The sequence below is a fragment of the Enoplosus armatus genome, chromosome 2, assembly GCF_043641665.1.
Source record: "Enoplosus armatus isolate fEnoArm2 chromosome 2, fEnoArm2.hap1, whole genome shotgun sequence".
Taxonomy (NCBI): domain Eukaryota; kingdom Metazoa; phylum Chordata; class Actinopteri; order Centrarchiformes; family Enoplosidae; genus Enoplosus; species Enoplosus armatus.
In genome coordinates, this window is record NC_092181.1 from 3,851,492 (window position 1) to 3,871,556 (window position 20,065).

Here is a 20,065-nt window from a genome sequence, read left to right on the forward strand (position 1 = left end):
ACCCAGCTGTGATTTTCTTCTTGCAGGTTTTCTGCAGTTCTTTAATTTGCCAAATTCATCTACTGTAACCTGTGTTTGATTTAATCTCGAGGGAAGTTAAATTATATGTCCATGAATGTGCATCTTCAGTTTTGAGCCACGTCGTGTCAAAGAACACTTGCTGGCTTGCAATGAATGCACAGTCTCAAGATGAGTTGGTTGTCACTGTATACAGAGAATTAGGTAACATTGGGAGAAATGCTGGGGATGAGTAACTAAGTCTTCTATGTTAAATCCAAGAAATTTAGTTTCACATTCTCTGATTATAAAATTGACAAATAACCGAAGGTTTATAGAGAAGTTTTGTTCATGTACCATGTTGAGAAACCTTCATGTATACTTTCTTACTGTATCCCCCAAAGATGGAGCATTTCATTTATGACTCATTCATTTTTTAACTCATTTCAAATTGGTACAGATTTTGCTTTGTAGGTTAACCGTAGACATGTCAACCGAACCGCCCGTTAAGCACTTGCCTGTTTCATGCTTTCTTGCTTGGGTTAAAGTACTAAAAGATTTCTAAAGAGGTAGCTTCTCTTTGAGGTACATTCTCGACTTTTTGTCCCTGTTGTAAAGTAGCCTAAGGACAGTATTTTCAGTTCCTATTATATGATGCAGAGTATTTGGTAGTCTGTGGAGGAGTTTGGCCTAAATGTGTGGTGTATTTGGTAGCGATTGAAGAGATGAACATTAGGGTTAATTGTTCAGATAGTGGCTTTTGTTAATGGGAGCTAACCGTCTCTGAACAGTTTGAGCATGGATGGCAAGGTTTTGATATTGCAACAAGCACTGCTCTCAGGAATTTTTATTCTTGTACGACTTTGACTTAATTTATAGCAAAGATTTTGGCTGGTCTCTCCAGGGCCACTGAAGGCCTGAAAGGGGGAAAAGGGTGGCTCTTTTAATACTCTGGCCAGGTGTGTGCTCAGGCAGCAGGAACTGAGATGTACTTAGATTGTTGGGCTTCAGCCAGTGTTTGTTTTCTTTTAGCTGTGTTTTGTCTGTGTGTGGTTTACACTGGAGTAGGTGGTGTGAAATATGCATGGTGTGCATAAATGAGTTTATGCATGGTGTAAGCCCGGGAGGAGCAGACAGCAACAGACGATGGTAAGACATTCTTTAAGATCGGTCTTTTATTTCCACCATGTTTTAGGGATCTTAGAGTTAGCGTCACTCTTGCTGTTGCCACATAAATGCTCAAGGTTTTTTGGTTTAACCTTGTTGCTGGTGAGCAACTGTATCTGTGGTGACGTTCATGCTGCCTGAGTTGAAGTGTTCGAGGGGAGCAGTGAGCACTCCTGAGTTTTTGATTTTTAATGACAGGGTGAATGGTTGTGAGTTTTTTAGGGAAAAGAGATGAGACGGGAGGCGGTAGGCTGTTTGTGGAGCACCATGGGGGCTCGGGAAGCCTCCTGAACAGACTGTGACGTACACACAGGACCCTCTGCGGCTCTCTGGACTCTACCGGGCTTTTACAATGGCTTGTATTTGCCACGGTGCCAAAGGAATCGCCATCGTACATCCCCATTCCTCACATCTCACAGGAGTTTTTACTTGTGCGTTGGTTTCTCTGTTTTCTGTCTCAAAGTGACCGCTGGCTGCTGAATTGCCACCAAATCAGGCGCCACTGAAGTCAAAGGGTTGTTGTAGTTGTTTGTGTTCAGAGAAAAAGTCCAAAGAATGGGTAAGAGCCCATTTTATCAGTTTCAGTGTTGTTACATGAGTTCCTTTTGTCAGTATTGATTTTGACTTGGTGTGAAAAGCTTTTAAGCTGAGAGATTCCACCTGCCAACTCACCAAAATGTCTGAGATGTCAATCAAAACGTTTTTTAATTAGAGCTGTGGGGGTTCAGGTCTCTCCTGCAATGTTTTACTGACTGTCTGGAAACCTCTTTGATTAAGGAATAAGCAGTTCAGAATAGATAATGATTTAGAATTGGTATTTATAGAAAGGGCCTTTAAATGCTCTCAAGAAATGTCTAGATTTAACTTTGGCAGTAAGAATGTATTACTTTTTGTGAATTTGAGCAAACCCTAGCTCTTACTCAGAGTACTGCAGTGGCAACTAACTCACTGAATACATTTAACTTCCCTATTTAGCTTTCTCTTTGTTTTGGTTACATCAGTGAGAAGCTATTGTACCTGTCAAAATATGCACTTATGCATAGTTTTGGTTCATGAAATGCATGCGAGATTAGTTTGTGACCAGAGAGATGTTGAAACATGTTATTGTGTCTTCTGTTTAACTGTGTCTGACCTTGTCTTGTTTGTTCAGTTTTCACGACAGTTTTTCCTTGATTCAGCAGTGTCCTTATAACTCCAGCCTCCTGATTTATTTTTTGTTTACCTGGTCAACATGTCTTACTGACGTGTCCTCTCTACATTCACCCACCCCCCCCACCCCACTGTTTTCCTGCCTCACTGCACCAGAAGTCGCTGTAACAGTCTAACGTTGTTGAAGGGACCAAAAAGATTTCCGTAAATAAATTTCACAAGCATCATTTCTGCCTGGTCTCGATGTTTTTGTGGTTGTTTTGAAAAGAATCAAATGACCCGATGAAATCACCCAGCGTGTTCCTGAAAGATGCTCTTTATTTAAACATATATGTACAGGTATAGGTTTTTTTTTTTCTGCATATTTGTTCAATATTCAACATTAGGACCTTTTATAAATTCACTACTACAGAACGCTAAGTTATCAGAAGGGAGGGGAAGTGACGAGGAGCAACACTTTGCTTGACATGAGTCACTAAAGTCCTAAATACACTCAAACATACACAGTCTATTGTAGGCATTTACAAGAGAGTTGCATTCATTTCCTGGTGTTAATCATAAAAATGCAAGACTAAATTCAGAGGATGCAAGTTGTTTGTCAGAAATATCCATAATAACTATGAGAGATGTCACACTACCACAGTCAATAGTTCCTGGTAGCTGTTGGCTGAGATGCTGTTAGTATGGCCAGTGATGATGTGACTCTGGGGAATGAGCAAGCATAGAGGACCATTTAATAAATAAATCAATAAATAAAAGCCCACTATGTTGAATAAAACTGTTTTGTCAGCATATACAGGGGTTAACCAAAACACAGAGGGTTCTGAGGTTACAAAATCACCACTTGAAACATTGCTACAGAAGTGGGTCATATGAGATTGCATGCCAGTTAGCATTAGCCTCTATAGAGTGAGATGCAAATGTCTGCACACGTTTCACTATTGTGCTATATAATGATCTTAAAGTTATGATTTTGTCTGAGTGTATTTCTCTATATATATTTTCGATAACACTAAATTTGGAGGATTCTGCCTTTTTAGCTTACAAAACCTAGCAGATGTAAAGAAACTTAAATGATCATGCTTTGCTTTGTCCACTAGCTGAGAAGATGAACACAGCACTGTATACTGTTTATGTCCATCATATTCCTATTGGTTTAACCACTGTTTCTCTTTGTCTATGCAGTTTGGGCATTTTTAAGGAACATAAGGCACCTGCTGTTGAGATGTTCCCCGTCTCAACAGCAGTTACAGTTGGACGTTATTAATTATTTATCTCGTTTTAATGATACTGATGCACCGGCAGTTTGGTCTCCTTGAAGTTCGATTTATTGCCTTTTAGATGTACTGGTTGCCAGAGTCTTTTAAAGCAGACAAATGCTATTTATTGGCATTCAGCCTAATATGACCCAAATTTGTAGCAACATTGCAGTGGAGTTTTAGTCAATTTTGGCACCGAAGTCTGTTTTCATCGCAGTGCTTCTGTGCAAGCTTTGGCATTTTTGTTAACTTTCAACGGCCACCACAGGGGTTTTTTTTTTTCACTCGGCCAAAACTTTCTATCCAGTGGAGCAGAATCACAGATGGAGAACATGTGTTCGTCCCACCTGGGAACAAAGGTAACAACGCAGAGTGGTGGGTCACTGGTTGGTGTTGAAGGGCTGTAATGGGAGAATAAATACCCGTTGTCAAACTTGACGGCATGATAACAGATGTTTTTTCCTGTCAGACAGAGAACATTTATAGCATTTATACTTCACTTTGTGGACATTGTGCTTGTAGTTCTGTAAATGCTTGTTCTGTTTATCACATGATCACAGACCATATTGTCCTCTTAAAGGAATGTTACATGATGGAATGACCCAATCCAATTTTAATTTACGACATATTTATTTACAATACCTTTTACAGTTCCCTTTCCTGCCTATACACTGTGAACAAGTGCCTACTCTTACTTTAATGTAAGGTTCCCCTCGAGTACTGATTAGGGATCAGTTCCAAAACTCTAGGCTGAAACTTCATCTGCGATTCCAATTACAAACCTGATTCCTGAACAGTTTCGAGGAGAAACGCAGCTAACTGAGGTTCTCTGAGTCACAGGAAGTGATGTATGGCATGTCATGTGATGTGAGGGTGTTGTATCCGACATGTGGACGGGGTCACAAAGAGGTCAGTTACATGACGGCACACTGGGTGGCTCCGCAGCAGTCCTTAATGATGGCCACTCCTGACTTGGTGATGGATGGCTTGTTGGGAGGCGGCTCCGGGATTTGTCTCTTGGGCTTTGGAGGATCTTGTCATAAAGGAAGAGGAAAGAAAATCGTGGAAATGAAAGTGGCCAGTACTCCTGCCTCTCTCTGTATGTGTGTTAGTGTAATTTTTATTTAAACATGGACACTCACTTTGTGTGACTTTGAGCTTCTTCTCCAGAGGCATCAGCTTCAGTCTGAGGAACTCAGCCATCTCCTTGTCCTCCTCTTGCTCCCTGAGTTTAAGATACAGTCACATAGTCAGCCATTTGAATACAATACAATCAGGATTGGGCTCAATTTAACATCAATATGAGATTTTCTTTACCACTTTCGCACACTTCTTAAATTCAGCTCCTGAGAAATAGCCTTCTTCTTGTCTCAGCCTGATCCTATTTTAAGATCTTAAAATGCTCTTTTTCTCTCTCATCGCACTCATTTTTATTTGTCTGAAATAATCATCTCTTGAGAAACAGGTCAGAATTCAGTCATCTCCAAATAAGAGAAATAAGAGGATGATTTATTTCTGATGAGACAAAGAAAAGACTACTGTGAGCACCAAAACGTTCCTCTGGGTATTTATTTGAATCAAAAGATATTCTGTACATCATAAAGAATAATTCTGATTAAACTGATTTAAAGAAATGTAACAGAAGCATATAAGATAGTCCACTTTCAAAATGAAACCTTTGGAGTTCCTCAGAAACACCTCACCATTTGCTCATCCAGTGTTTTAAAACCAGCCTTTGACTTGACATCATTTTCTTTTCTCTGAAAGTTATCTCTGTGTCACACTCTGTGGGTTATCGGTGGGAGCAGAGGAGGAGGAAGTAGAAAATGACAATGCAGAGCCACGGTCATCAGTCAGCCTCCCACACACACACACACACACACACACACACATACCACACACACAGCAGGCAGTACTGTGATGATGAAGTGACCCTGTCCCCCGCCTTCAGTCATGCTCACATTTGCTCCACACATTTACACTAATGAGTCTCCTTCCCGCTGTTCCTCAACGTCTATCCTACTTCTATCAAATGAAGAAATAAACAGTGGATGCACTTCAACACTGTTTGAGTAAACAAACATGCAGTCAGCTCCCGCAGACGTCGTCCCGGATATTAACTGTGCCTGCATGTGGGAGCGATCTACCTTAATCTCTCCACCTCGGCATCGTCGACCAGGAAATCCCTCTTCTGCACCAGCTTATGGATCTTCAGGATCAGCTCCTCTTCCCGCTGCTTGTGCTTCTTGGTTTTCTCTTTCTCTGGGGGAAGGGAAGAAAGAAAATGAAAGAAAGTCATAAACAAATAATTAAATGGATGGCTAGGGGGACAAGCACACTGAAGTGAAACCTTAATATTTGACTTCCTCGCATAAAATAGAAACGCAGGCTCTGTACATGTAGTTACTTGCAGCTGACCTTAACAAGCTGACCTTACAGCAAAGTCAGCTGGCTCTTAAACACATGAGTCACATCACAAACAGACCCTTAATTCTCCCCTCATGTATAATTTATAACAAATAAGGCATTGACTTAATGATGCAAATGCTAGAGAGCTCTGTTTCTGGTTTCATTTGCATTCACAGTCAGAGATCCGCGAACGCAACATCCTCTTTGCTTTGTCTCACTTTCCTAACCTTCACACTCCAAAGCACAGCGAAAGATACACATAAACAGACCAAACAAAGTGGATTCACACACACACACATGCAGACGGCTGCAGATGTAGGTAGTCTGACACTGCTGGTATCTAGGCTAGGTGGGGAAAAAAGGGTTTGAAAAACGACTGCAAACATCAGCTCTTTCTCCCATCCGGAAATAAAGTGGAGCAGTGCAGCTACAGCATGTGCCCCCCCCCCCCCCCCAGGGCAGAACAATCTGAGGGGCGCATGGCTACAATCCCAATGTCAGAGGAGCAGGAGAGGCAGCAGGGTGTGTTTGTCACGTGACTCATTGTGTTGGGGTGAAGTAATGTGCTGCCAGAGCCCCCAACAACTGCTCACATGAGGCCCCGGAGGCTCATGGGAATGTCAACGAGGGGCATTTTTTGTGTGACAGTGTGCAGTTTGTATGACCAGTAATCCCAAATGCATGAGGGGTGGACAAAATAAACAAGGAGGCTTTACAATATAATGCAATCCAATCATAGCTGAAGCCACCATTGAGGACAGTGAGGTCACATCCTCTGGATATTTTTTTTCTTTCTGGGAATGTGGTGGTTTTACCAACCTGGGAGACGTATTCTCTCTACAATTACAAACAAGCACGTGGTGCATATTTTATGGGAAGATTCCAGTCAAACAAACAGTTTTTAACTCAATATATTATTTAAATTTGACTGCATGCTGGCCAACAAAAGCACATTAATAAAGGATTCAGCATTTCTCCAACAGAATTTTACTATACAAACTATACAATCAGTGTAACTTATATTACTGAGTCAGTTCTCTGACCCTCTCTTTTCTACTTATGCTACAGTTAAACTACATTTTTGCATTGCCACACGTTGCCACTATTACCGCTGTTCAACAAAACTTACATAGGATCGCTGTTATATTGGATTTCGTTACATTATCAGGTGTTTCTGTTATTTTGTCCTCTCTCTGCACACTGCAGGTTTGCCATGTGGTTAAAAAAAACACGCTGTGATTGACAGGTCTCTGGTTCGTTTCCCAAAACAGCTGATGAGCATCCACGAGTCTTGTTGCTGTGTGTGTTTCCTTGAACTCGACACCAGCCCCTCTTGCTCACACATGATGTAAATACTCACTGAGGAGGCGCGTCGTCCTCCTGTTGCCAGGTTCTCTGTATGCAGAGCTCCATGCATATGTTACTATGTGTGATGCATCTGACGTCAGTGAACCGCTTCAGCACAAGCTCACCGTATTTCATACTTTATCTTCCTGACAGCTCTCTGTAGCAGCTCTGGTGGTTAGATTATCATTTCACTGCTGTGTTTTTGTGTTTTTATTTGAATATTCTTGTGTGTTTTGTATGTGTCGTTTAAGCAACTGGACTGTGGAGTTAAACCAATATTTGATTCATCCGGGGAGTAAAAGTCAGTGCTTACTGATATTCATTTTGGACACCTTGTCTGGAAAGCTTCCCTCAGCTCATATTGCCTTCACAGTGATGATGCATGTGTGTTTGTGTGTGTATGATTATCTCTACCTCATAACGCCACCACATCCCTGAGACTTACGATCAATCCTGCGTAGTTTAGTGTAACAACACCTCCTATAAATCATCATGACGCCTGCTGAGCTTATGGGACTCTGGCGAGCTGCAAACAGAAGCACTTTCCGCCAGGAGCCCAAACAGGGCACATGGACAGTTTTGCAAATAGAGGATCAATTCTGAAGTGGTTTATTTCCTGATATGCTTACAGCTGCTTTTCTTGATGACAGAAGACAAAAGCTATATATGTGTGTGTGTGTGTGTGTGTGTGTGTGTGTTTGAGCTGTACCTGGTACTGCGACAATCTGTCTCAGCTCCTGCTTTAAACTCATGATGTCTTTGCAGAGCTGAATGTCATCCATCCTAGAAGGAAATTAGAAAGAAAACCGTAAATCACTGGCTTCCATCAGATTACAGAACAACAGATAGTATTAGCTGCTTCCACTTCCACTTGGAATGATGTTAGGCAGAAATATATATCACAATGAGCCCTGGAAGAAAAGCAGACATGCTGCAGCTGAAGTGGGTAGGATCTATAAAATGGTCTGAAAATGACCTGTCAGGCACCAATTTGATGTCTTGATGAAGTGAAGATTTCTATCAATTTCCCAAAGCACAGATTAATTTCTAAACTTGAATATTACCCTGATTATATATAACACAGATGACATGAAACATCCCAACTAGACTTCACAGATCGGTAGCTCTGGTCCGTAAGAACAAAATCAGACCCCTCCTTGCGTGTTGTCATGGTGATCCAAGCAACATGTGCACATCAGAGTTTGGTTGCGTCCCATTCTCCTTAATGGAGAAAGAGGCTTTTCAGCATTTGAGGATGTTGTAAGATGATTTCACTCATTAGCTGGAGTCTGTTCTGCAATGAGCTAGCGTATGTGACACCTTCAGATTTCTAAGAAAATGCATTTTGTAACTCTACATACAAGTAATTCATCATGAAGCTTAAATGCAATTACTCACATCAAATATTTCTTCTGTTCGAATAATTCTGGTTATTCTCCAAACAAACATGTGCCAAACATCCTAATTTGAAGCTAATAGACTAATAGCTAAGTGACTTTGAGAGGCAGATCTATAGAAGCCTTAAATATACAACTGATATAAATCAAAGAAAAGCATCAAATCAAAGAGAATGTTGTGAACTGTTGTGAATTAATTTTCGAGTCGGTTGAATAATTGATTAGTTACTGTAAAACCCACTCGTTTGACATTAAGACATCACAGCCTCGGGCCCTGATGTGTCACTCATCAGGAGAGCATGTGCAGATGGAAAACATGCAGCATAAATCAATTCACGCTGCTTTCTGAGCGCGCTGCAGCCCTGACGTCTCCGCCTCGGGGCCTCGACATTTTCCCCTCTTCTCCCCTAAATCCCCCCCTCTCTCGCCCTCTCTCTCTCTCTGCGGAGCAGTGACAGCTACCACAGATTTAATTCTCCCTGTGATAGATCAGGCCGATGACTCATCCACAGCCTCCTCCTCCTCCTCCCTCTGCATTTATCCCTGTTGCTCCGTTTTACACCTCCCTCCTCTTTCTTTCTCCCCCTTTGACCCCTCCCTTCAGCTTCTTTCTCTCCCTCCGTCTGAGTTTTTCTCCCTCCTTCTGCCTTGTTTTTCACTCTCTCAATGCTATCTGAGGAGGATTCCAGCAGCTTCTGCACTCTGACACTCCATCTGCTAGTTTGTGTGTGTGTGTATGTGTGTGTATATGTGCCGTCTTGAGTCACACAGAGCCTGACAACAGACGTAAGCAATAAGCAGCGTGGCGGCCTAATGAAGCCTTTCAAGTGGGCGTGTGAACTAACATTATCAACTGAGTGAGCGCTCTGAGATATGTATCAGCTTCATCCGACACCTCAGCCGTCACGCTGCAGATGTTGGGGCTGTAATGACCCGCGAAATACACTGTTCAGTCCGATGTGTTACAGTGGTGACGCAATTTGATATAGAAAAATAAACCGTGCCCGAGAGAGCAGCTTGTATTTCCACTTTCAATTCAGTTTTATAAAGGCGCAAATTGGACACTTCATATAATAAAGCAATGCAGTTGTCCCTGGTTCATTTAGAGAGGTGTTTGAAAAGCATAGTGTGTGTAATCTTTTCAGCTCGACAACAAAACTGCACTGCTGCAACTGCTCGTTGATTTGCAACATTGCCCGTTGTGTTTTAACACAACCAAAGATATTTAATGAGCAAAATCTGTGAAAAAAGTTATAATTGATTCATTATTTGAGTCATTTTTCAAACAAACATTTCATTCAGAATTTGCTGCTGTTAGTAAACTGAATATCTTGGGGCTTGGACTGTATTTGATGAGCAAGTTCTGCTGCCTGGTTGACAATATCTGACAACGCTGCACAAGCAATGAATGACAGGACGTTAAGTTGGGACTCTCGTTTAATTCATGTTTGCTCACATGCTGTATGTGAGTTTTGCTGGATTTTCATTTAGTCTTCCACGCAGTTGGCATGAGCGAACATTGGAAATACATGGAGAGACTGCTGCTCGGATTATTATTGTAAGACGCCCTTTTAACCTCTTTTTGCTGACATCACCGCAGGTTCTAGGACATTTTAGGGCCATTTTTTTTTTTTTTTTTACAGTTTTCCGATGTCCTACAGACCAAACGATAAATTGACTAAATGAGAAAATAATGAAACTAATCTAGACACCAGATTGGGGCTTTATAAAATGTCCTGCAACAGTATTAAACTCAGTGTTTGTCCGATCGATTTATCAGCATCCAGCCCACTCCCTTGATAAAGGCAGCGAGAGGAAATAATACACTGATCCATGATCCTTGAAGCTAGTGTTGATGAGGAGCCAATGAGTTCATCATGGTGACTCATTCAACTGCTATTGGCAAGTCTGGCCCTCATAATCAATGGACAAATGGGCGGCCTCTGTCAGTACAGAACAGCAACTTATGTCAACATGAGAGTGTCCCCTGCGTCATGGCAACGAAGACGATCTCATTATCCACTCAAGGACAGCAGTAGGAGTTTTTATGAAACTGTATTGATTAAATCTTGGTCACGCTCTATTACGTTTGGTCTTACTAAAACACAGAAATTGACCATTCAGCAACTCACATGAAGCGCAGCTCTGACTCCCGGCGTACCAGGACCTCTCGCAGGCGCTGGATACGAGTCATCTCCACCTCGATCTCCTCTGGAGCCATGGTGCTCTCTGCCATGGACACGTCTGAATGACCTGGGAGGCAGGGGGAGCAAAGGCATGGATGACAAATGGAGTAAAAGATAAACACGAGACAGCCCAGTGGTTTAAAGTACAGATAGGATTCTCACTACACATGACCAAATTACAGACTGCAGCTGCACAGCGCCTATATCTTATTTTATTGTACATTTGTTTTTCTTTGTTTTCACGTGACGAATGCATCCAAGAGTTCCTAACTTTTGTCTTTTTATCCTTGAAAACGCTTTCTCATAGCGCCAGCGTCTTGGCAAACACGTTTCTCACCTCGTCTCCCTGTGACGTGTCACCTCACATCAGCCAAGAACATGACATTTGGAAAGAAAGCAGCATGTTTAATTGAGAGAGGCGATTCCACTTTTAAAGTTGCAGCAATGCTTCAGGCCCAAATTCCTGCTCTCCACTGAGAGGCTTCAATCGCTGATGATGTGAAAACACATGTGACGCGTAGAAAAGCAGAATTCCTGCGTGTGATACAGGTACTTTCCACAGTAGATGGTTGTTGAGGTGTGTGGAGATGAGTGTGGAGTTTGAAAGACGAGGACGTTCACAAGGCAGCTAGGGTCTAATGAAAGACAAGCTGCATTATGGGAAATGAAGGAACTAGGGCTTTTGGGGCGTGACCCATACAAGAGGCTAAAAGACAGGATTTCACCTTATTTATAATCTCTCCCAAGCCCCACATTATGGAGACATAATACTTAATCACTGGAGTACATGTATAAAAAGATGAAAATGAAAGTAAATCTAAGTCTCAAAAACATTGCACAACACTACAATGTAATGATATACCACCACTCACATGTCGAACTTCACTTGGTGTCTCTGCAGGCCTGAATCGTTACCAGTTATCTTCCACTTTTGTGCAGAACATGAGTATTTCACAGAGCCAGTAAATGCACCAGAGTGAGACTGGATGCCAACACAAACACTTGCAGTTGGCACTGATACCTGCTGTCAGAGTCCTGTGAAAATATCAGGGCTGCAAGTAACGATTATTCCCATTATTGATTGATATGTTGATTATTTTCTTGTTAAAAGGATTAATCGTTTGGTGTATAATATGTCCCAAAGAATTGTGGAAATTTTTTGTACATTACAATTTCCTAGAGTCCAAGGAGGTGTCTTTGTCTTGTTTCAGCCAAGCAAAAGTCCAAAACCCAAAGATATTCAGTTTATACTCACAGAAGCCTCCAAACCAGCAAATATTTACATGTCAGAGGCTGGAGGATTTTCTTTGGCACGTTTGCTTAGATTAATTACTTAAAAGACAGGTTAACATTTTTTAGAGTCTATGTTATCTATCCATTTGGACACTCACTTGTCCATATGGACATTAAAAGGAGTTACTGGTGTCTGTAATAAGTCCTCCCACCCATACCGGCTGTGAAGTGATCCCTTCCTAACACGACTACACTGTGCAGTCCACAAGCTGAAAGGTCTGAATAAACAAACCATTTGCATGTTTAATCCTGAGCTGTCAAATGTGACATTTATCCACAGTGCGTCTTGTAACGTTAGAGGACTGATCGTCTCTCCGTCCTCCTGCAGCAACATAAACTGCAGTGTGCGTTTGTGGTACTTTTCATGGGTGCTTGCTGAGGACAGGGCTGACTCACCACAGCAGACAGAAGTCTGCACAGGAGGGCCCGGTTTGTTTGTGCCTCGCTGATATTGAATCATCATCCGACGTGTCTGCTGACAAAAGACGCTGACGCCAAAAGCAAACTTTATATCATGGAGCTGCAGCACAACACCAAACGCAGCCGGAGCTAAAGTTGGAGAAAAGTTTTCTTTATCTCTATATCTCTATCTTTTTTCTCAATCTTGTTTTTCTTTACACGCATCTCTCTCTCACTCACTGCCACGTGCTCACCATCAATAAGACCAAGCTGCATTAAGTCCCGACTGGTGGCAGAACGCCAGCTCAATAATGTCTTAACAGCTCCCTCTCATCTGAGCAAGCTGCTCACACATACTCAGCATTAAAAACATTAGAAGGAATGAACAGTGCTGATACTTCCTAATTAAAAGGAGCTTGTCCACCGGGGACAGGTGAGATTAACTCGGAGGTTTCAGGCCAACACAAGCAACATCACCTGCAGACGTAAACCAGTCTCCTCACGCGTATAATTAATCAGCTTGAATTAACCCAGTTTCATTAAAACAAACTGGCTCATCAGTGTACTTTGGGATTATGATTTAATGAGGAATAAACAGCCTGGAGAGCCCAGAGATCATGCGTGGTGCAGCTGCCACCTGGGACTCGACAACAGGGAAATGTCAGCATCTGTATGACATCCAATGCAGATGCCCCCTGACACATCCTGCAGTCACACTGTATATACACTGCTGCTGCCTCTGGACCACACCCCCTCCCCACCCCCCTCGATCCCCAAAGCTGGAAAATGGAAAATACAAGATAAAAACAGTATTTGTCTTTTTTGTTTTTAGAAATAAGAGGAGATAAACCTGGGCAGGGGGGGGGGGGGGGGGTGGGATTCGCTCTGCTTTACCTCTGCCTGTATGTGTGTGTGTTGGTGGTAGACACACAGACAGAGAGACAGAGAGAGCAATGGCTGGATCTGTGTCTAAAAATATCCACTGCATTTTTTTCTTCTTCTCTGACTTCATCTGGAAGTTTCTTCACACTCTGCTCTCCTGTGATGAGTTGTCCTCAGTGGAACGTTATCACTTATCAAGCTGCTTCCGTCAACACTTGCGTCATTTGTCACCCTTCATCACAGGCTTTTGATAATTGGACAAAATAATACACATATTATTGACAAACATCCACTACAAAGGCTCTGCAGCTAGTAATGTTTATTTTTGTCGAAACTGTGTTTGTTCAGCTTTATGTCATTACTGATAATAGTCCATTGGCAGACAATGAATTTCTAATTATTGTCATGCATCAAGCAAAATGTAAAACATTCTCTACAGATCACTGTAAACGGAATATCTTTGTGTTTTGGACTGTGGGTTGAAAAATGAAAGACGTCACACTGGGCTCTGGGATATTGTAACAGGCATGTTTTCAGTATTTTCTAACGTTTTCACAGACCAAATGATCGACGGATGAACCCAGACACTAATTGTTAGTTGCAGCCCTAAATAGGACAAATAAAATAGATGCAGGACAAAATATTAGCAAACATCTACTTCAGGAGCTCTGCAGCTTAAGATGTTCATTTTTTAGCTGAAACTGTGTTGGAGAGGTGTTTTGTTCAGCTTTACAGTCATTTTCGAGGCTGTAATCTGAGGTGTTATTTTTGTGCGCAGCCCTGTACAAGTTAAGGTGATCTTCAAAAATAATCATTCTATACTTCATGGCATTTTGAAAAACTGTCCCTCAAACTGCCAACTTTCACTCCTTTTGCCATTAACCACTGATTGGAGCAGAGGACCTGCTTGGTACTGACTCACAGCTGCTCTTGCTTCATGCCTCTGCATCAGCTCAGACTGAATCAAATGACCACAAGTTTTTCTAAATGCGCTGGGCTTGCTGTATTCGTGGTGTGTTGCTCGGGCCAAATTCATTCACAAACCGCGCAATACCCATAGCGTGCACGTAGGGGAATTAATAGGCCTTTTAGCACCGAGGCAGCGCTACTGATACATCCCAAACCTTTGTGAGTCACCATTAACCATTTAAAAGCTCACCGCTCACTGGGTCTTCACAGAGTGGAACATATGCTGGGAAGACTGAGGCGCTAACTTGCTATTTCTTGCCCTGCAAGCGGTGAAGCGGCATCACATATTGAAGCATGACGCTCACCTTTGTCCGTTGTCCATGCCGTTTCCGACACGGCGCCGTAGCTCCTGAGCGCGCGCTCGGTGTCCGAAATAGATTTCTTCAGTTCCATGTCGGTTGGAGTGCCCGCGCGCATAAACCAGGATACAACGAGTCGTTGGGCTAAATCTGCACGCTTCCTCTGAGTACGTCCTACCAGATAACTCAGTTTCACCCGGTGACGAGGCTCCAGCGACCCGAGACGTTGAGCATCTTTATTCAAGCTTTCAAGTCCCTCGACGTGTGGATGGAGGTGAGGATGTAGGGAGCATGCGCAGTGCGGGCGGGGATGTGAAGATTTGGGAGACACCCACTGGCACCGAGATGACGTTAAAAATAAAACAATAAGCACACAGTTGCACTTGAGTTTATGTTGTCAGCTTATTTTTAGTACACCAAAATATGCCAGAGCTCTGCCTGGATATGTGCCATGTATCGATTATTAATAAAGGGATATAAAAGCCAGCAGGGGGTAACAGCTCTTTAAGCATTTTGTCTCTGACGTGTACCTCTGGTTGTTATTTGGCAGGCAGACATAACTGCCAAAGGTTAAGTGGCAGATGTTTCCACATAAGGGGGTCTGGTTGTGTGGCAAGATTAGACAAATGGAATCTGTGTGAGCAGCCAGTTACAAATTTAGAAAGGACTTTATTAATAGGTGCCTAAAGCTTCATTTTTGAGGCCTTAGAAGCAAGGAGAGATAGTCTGCGTAAGTAAGACAGAGTGACAACACAGGCTGCATGGGGAAAAAAAGCCATGCTGCAGCAGGCAGGCCTTTCAAAGTACATATTGTGCTCTATATATTCCCACAAGAGGTGGAGACAGAGCTGCAGTTGCATCTAAACGATGAGTAATACAGAGTGAGTGAGTAATATTTCTGTCTGAACACAAGCCAAAACACACCCAGGATGCACCTTTGATGGCAGCATATCAGAGGTGCATGTGATATTTTAAATCAGCTGTGGGCATAAGAAGAAAACTGTGGGTCTGTTGTACAATTCTGGGTTCAAGCGTGTAACCCAGGTTGGAAAGTATAGCTGTATGCGCAGTAAACACCCACACAATGATTTAATAGGATGTTTTCAATTTATTCAACAATAAATATTATTTATCTCTACCACAGTTAGTGCAAAATGTGATCAAATCATTTCTGTCAATACATTACAGTCAATGGCACTGGTCAAATTGTTGTTCTTTGTTATATCAAAACCAGTCAAAACATAACTGAGATACATACATTTGTGCTAAAGCAGCATACGAGTCTTTGAATCAGTTAGTATTATTACCGACTTCAGCTGCTGATATGAACAAAGGGAATATCGATTGACTTGACTTTCAGTTCCAGTGCTGCACATCAGAATACAAATGATAATTAGCAAACAAACACTTTAATACTACACTAATATTAAGTTATTATAATTTAGGATGCAATTTAAAAGATAAAAGGGATCAAACAGCTGCAGTGTTTTTCTGTACCTCAATTCAAACACTGTAGTATTATTCATTTGTTATTCACAGTGTTAATTCAGTTATGTGAGACAGATCAAATAATATAATCACACAGCGTCTCTAGCATGTGCTACTTCAAAATTCCCAATTGCAAACTACATTTTGGACTCGACCATATCAGAAAAACAAAAACAGACGCATCTCTCTGTGACACCAGGAATTTCTGAGGCGGACATTTGGCCTAAACCTTTCAAATCAGTCAGTCTGTCTTGTACTGAGCTGTACTCTATTTATAAAAATTACCTCTGTAGAAAAGTAGCTTGGCGAAGGCATCTGACATTACATTTCAAGAATCACTGCAGGCGAGGAAACCCATAAAGTAACATTTTCAAGAGATCAAATAAAAACAAGGTTTAGGAGAGACAACAGAGGGCACTCCACAGTATCACATTAACATAAAGTACAACAACAGGCAAGCAGCATTTCCACATTCAAGTAAATGGATGTTTGAGACAACCCTCATCAATCATTATTAGACAAAGTAACCTTCAGGAGTATCTTATTACCACAACATTTAGATGTAAAGGGTTAATGGTTGAAAATGTGGAAATGAAAAATGTATTTTCAGATATGTGTTAGTGTTTTGCACGATGCACTGTTCTCTGTATCTCCTGTTTGCTCAGCTCATTATGGTCCTTACGTATTAAGTACCTACCTACACATTAGTAGTAAACAGATATGCTCTAGAATATAATGGGTTATTGGTACCTGCGTGCATCTGTATTTGGCACTTCTTGAGTGTAAACTGGAATCAAAGCAGATAGTGCTTAGAGATCAGGCACAGTCACAGATAACAGTCTGAGCACTTGTGCTAACAGAGAGTGATATTTAAATGTTTAGGAAGTTTATGAGGTTAAAAGTCTAAGCTAATACGTTAGCTGCCACTCCACATTGTGGAAACCACTCTTTCCCACTCTCACTCCAGTTTTAGATCATCATTAAGCATGGTCCAATTGAATTGTTCTAAATGGCAGAACACAAAACTGCATTTATAAAAACAAAAAAACAAAACCTGATGAGAAATACAGCATGACGTGACAGTTCACTGCGGGATGGAAACGTAGGACTGAATTACATTTTCCCACTTATGCTGTACGAATGTTGAAAAATATACTGTATATACATTGCATTTGCTGAACGCTGTCTCCTAAAGCACCTTGCAGCGTTATGAGGGTGCATATTTTTAGCTTAACCCCAGTGAGACTTTGAACTCAAACTGTGGCAGTGATAGTGCAGCAGTGCCAGTGTCCACTGGACCAGCTGTCTCCAGTTCAGACCACAGCCTTTTCTGTTTACACTTTGTCCCTGATTCTTAATACTTCAATTCTGAGTAGGTTTAGATGCTACTGCTGCGTCTTTGGGAGCATCTGTCTTTTCCTTAGAGTCCACTGTCTCCTTTGTGGATTCTGCTTCATCCTCTTTAGGAGGGAACATCCATGCCAGAGCAGCCGCAGCCGTTCCGTCGCCGCTCTGACGTGAGAAGCAAAGGAAGGTGGCCCAGACGAAGGCACAGCAGCCGGTGAAGGTGGTCCGCACGTACAGAGGCACCAAGGCAAAGTTCAGAAACTACGGGAGACAGATAAAGATTGTAGTATATTGACATCATTGTTCTAGTGTATAACACGGTTACATATCAATAAAGAATTCAGATTTATTATTTGAGTAGTAGTTTCTAAAAAGAAATCATTCCTATGCACGTATTATTGTGAGATGTCATACAAATACTCAACTCAAGTCTAAAAATGTTTGAAGGGTTGCTCCACAGCTTTGCATTTCAATATTCATCATATTGCAAAAATACCAACATTAGGTCACTTTAAATATTATGACAGCTATTGAAATTACTGGACATGTGAGGAAAGTGTAGATTTTAATAGTGAAGAAAATCTATACTCAGTCCACTTACTAACCCACACATTAGGTTTATCATGAGGCTGTGAGATGTGATTGAAAGTAGTAGGTGGACCTTTGAGCTTTTATTTTCTTCAATGTACATTGTTCCCAAAGGTCAAGAATTAACATCTATGCCTGGGAGATGTTAATATTTACCTGCATAAATGGCCAGAACATCAGCCCCGTCTGAAATGAGAGAAAGCACACAGACAAAATGTTTAGAAGAAAACCTCTATTGACACAGCTGAAACCTATGATGACGAAAAATAAACTTTATCTTTCACTCATCACTTTAGTGACTGAGAAGCAGGTTTGGATACGAGTGCACACTACAGCTTCCCCTCCGTTTTAACTCAGACACAAGTTACCTGTCACGGCATATCACAGCGGACACTACATTTCAGTAGTGAGGCACTTGAAGATGCTGGCAACATGAGCATACTGTGACAGCCTGTCTCTGCTCCCACTCACCTTGTATGTGTTCAGGAATTTTTCTCTCCAGTCTTCCATGATGTCCTCTTTGCCCTCCAAGAAGCTGACACCTGGGTGACAAACAAGAAAAATGACTGTTCCTTCTCTGTCAGCTGGAGAATGATTGACAGCGCAAGTACTCTTTGAAGACACCATAAACACAGCACACATATTGCAACACATTATCTTGCAAAACATGACCAGTTTGTATGTGTTTGGTGTTTGAATGAAAGTCCACCTACTACTTTTTCTAATGTAATATAATAGGAATTTTAAATGGAGTATTCAGAAGTACTGCAATCTTGTGGCATAAAGCCTAGTTTAAAGGCTTGTATATCAAATCTAACGTTATCTGCTTGGAGCATATCATCTGCTCTGTGATGTCTTTCGTGTGACCTCTGCTAGTCTAGGCTTGTTTCACCGGCCAATGAGCAACTGCAGATCTTTACTCTACAAGAGAGGAGCACGGAGAGGACCTGGGTCAAGTTACAAATTGACTGATATGTGATCTTGTTTGAAAGTTAACCACTGACTGCCCAGTAGGCAGACTCTGTGTGGTGCTGTCCTGGCCCTGCCGTCCTACTGCTACCCACCGACCTGTGTAGAAGACACTGGTCGCCAGGGGCGCCGCTGTTGTCTGGTCCAGGAACAGCTTCCTCATCACCATCCCGGCGGAATTCCCGGGAAACCTCCGCTCAAGGAAACGCATCCAGAAGAAATTGAAGTTACCATGGAAACTGAACGCGATCACGGCGACGTTCCGTGTGTGGCTCCAGTCCATTTTCTCCTTCTGCGAAAACCACTGGTGGACGAAGTCCCCTCCGGCGAACAGACAACCGTACAGTGTAACGTTGGTGACCCACGGAAACCGACGGACATGTCTCAAAAACGCCTTTCGCATAATTTTACAGTTAACGTAACTGTCGCCCAGCGGAACGAAATATAATGTTAGCTCAATGTAACAGTTAGCTTAATATGTGACTACGCCGGCTAAATGTGACAAATTACACAAACGTCATCCCTGTCTGGAAATCTAATACTGTACATTTCGGTCCGGATTCCGATGGAAAAGGCTCATAAGGCTTATCGACGTTAAAGTGTATACGTTCCTCGTATAATGAACGTCACAAAGTAAAAGAATCTCAGACGGGATACTTGCTTGTCGTGCACCATCCGACACCCGGCACGGGACTGCGAGTGTGCCACCGGCCGGGTCCGCTCACTCTGAGTAGAATTACTACGCCCCCTTTACGTCAAAAAATACAGTAGGCCACAGTTGAAGGGCGGAGCAAAACCCTGACCTAACCGTCGCTCAATGACAGAGTACCTGGAACTGTCAGAACATGGTGTCGGTTTAACCTGAGATGATTTGGTTTTGCTGAGAAAAAGAGAGAAGAAGCCTTGTTTAAATCCGCCAT

At 42.1% G+C, this 20,065-nt stretch overlaps 1 protein-coding gene across 1 annotated transcript; it reads right to left on the minus strand.

Annotated features, from left to right (window-relative positions):
• Positions 1–4,486: 4,486 nt before the first annotated feature.
• Positions 4,487–19,548, minus strand: LOC139302921 (uncharacterized). Its single transcript, XM_070926577.1, has 10 exons — positions 19,245–19,548; positions 18,648–18,718; positions 18,333–18,362; positions 17,607–17,849; positions 14,739–14,961; positions 10,858–10,969; positions 8,038–8,111; positions 5,720–5,834; positions 4,711–4,797; positions 4,487–4,586 (listed from the first exon to the last, which is right to left on the minus strand). Exons 1-10 carry the CDS (start codon positions 19,546–19,548, stop codon positions 4,487–4,489), a joined length of 1,359 nt encoding a protein of 452 aa, XP_070782678.1.
• Positions 19,549–20,065: the final 517 nt, after the last annotated feature.

Excerpts from the sequence above, each read along its gene's own strand:
- LOC139302921 (XM_070926577.1), bottom strand. The coding sequence starts at position 19,548 with ATGCGAAAGGCGTTTTTGAGACATGTCCGTCGGTTTCCGTGGGTCACC. Across the intron at positions 17,850-18,332 it reads TGTTCTGGCCATTTATGCAG|TTTCTGAACTTTGCCTTGGT; the intron begins GTAAATATTAAC and ends TGTCTCCCGTAG. Across the intron at positions 4,798-5,719 it reads GCCGAGGTGGAGAGATTAAG|GGAGCAAGAGGAGGACAAGG; the intron begins GTAGATCGCTCC and ends TCTTAAACTCAG.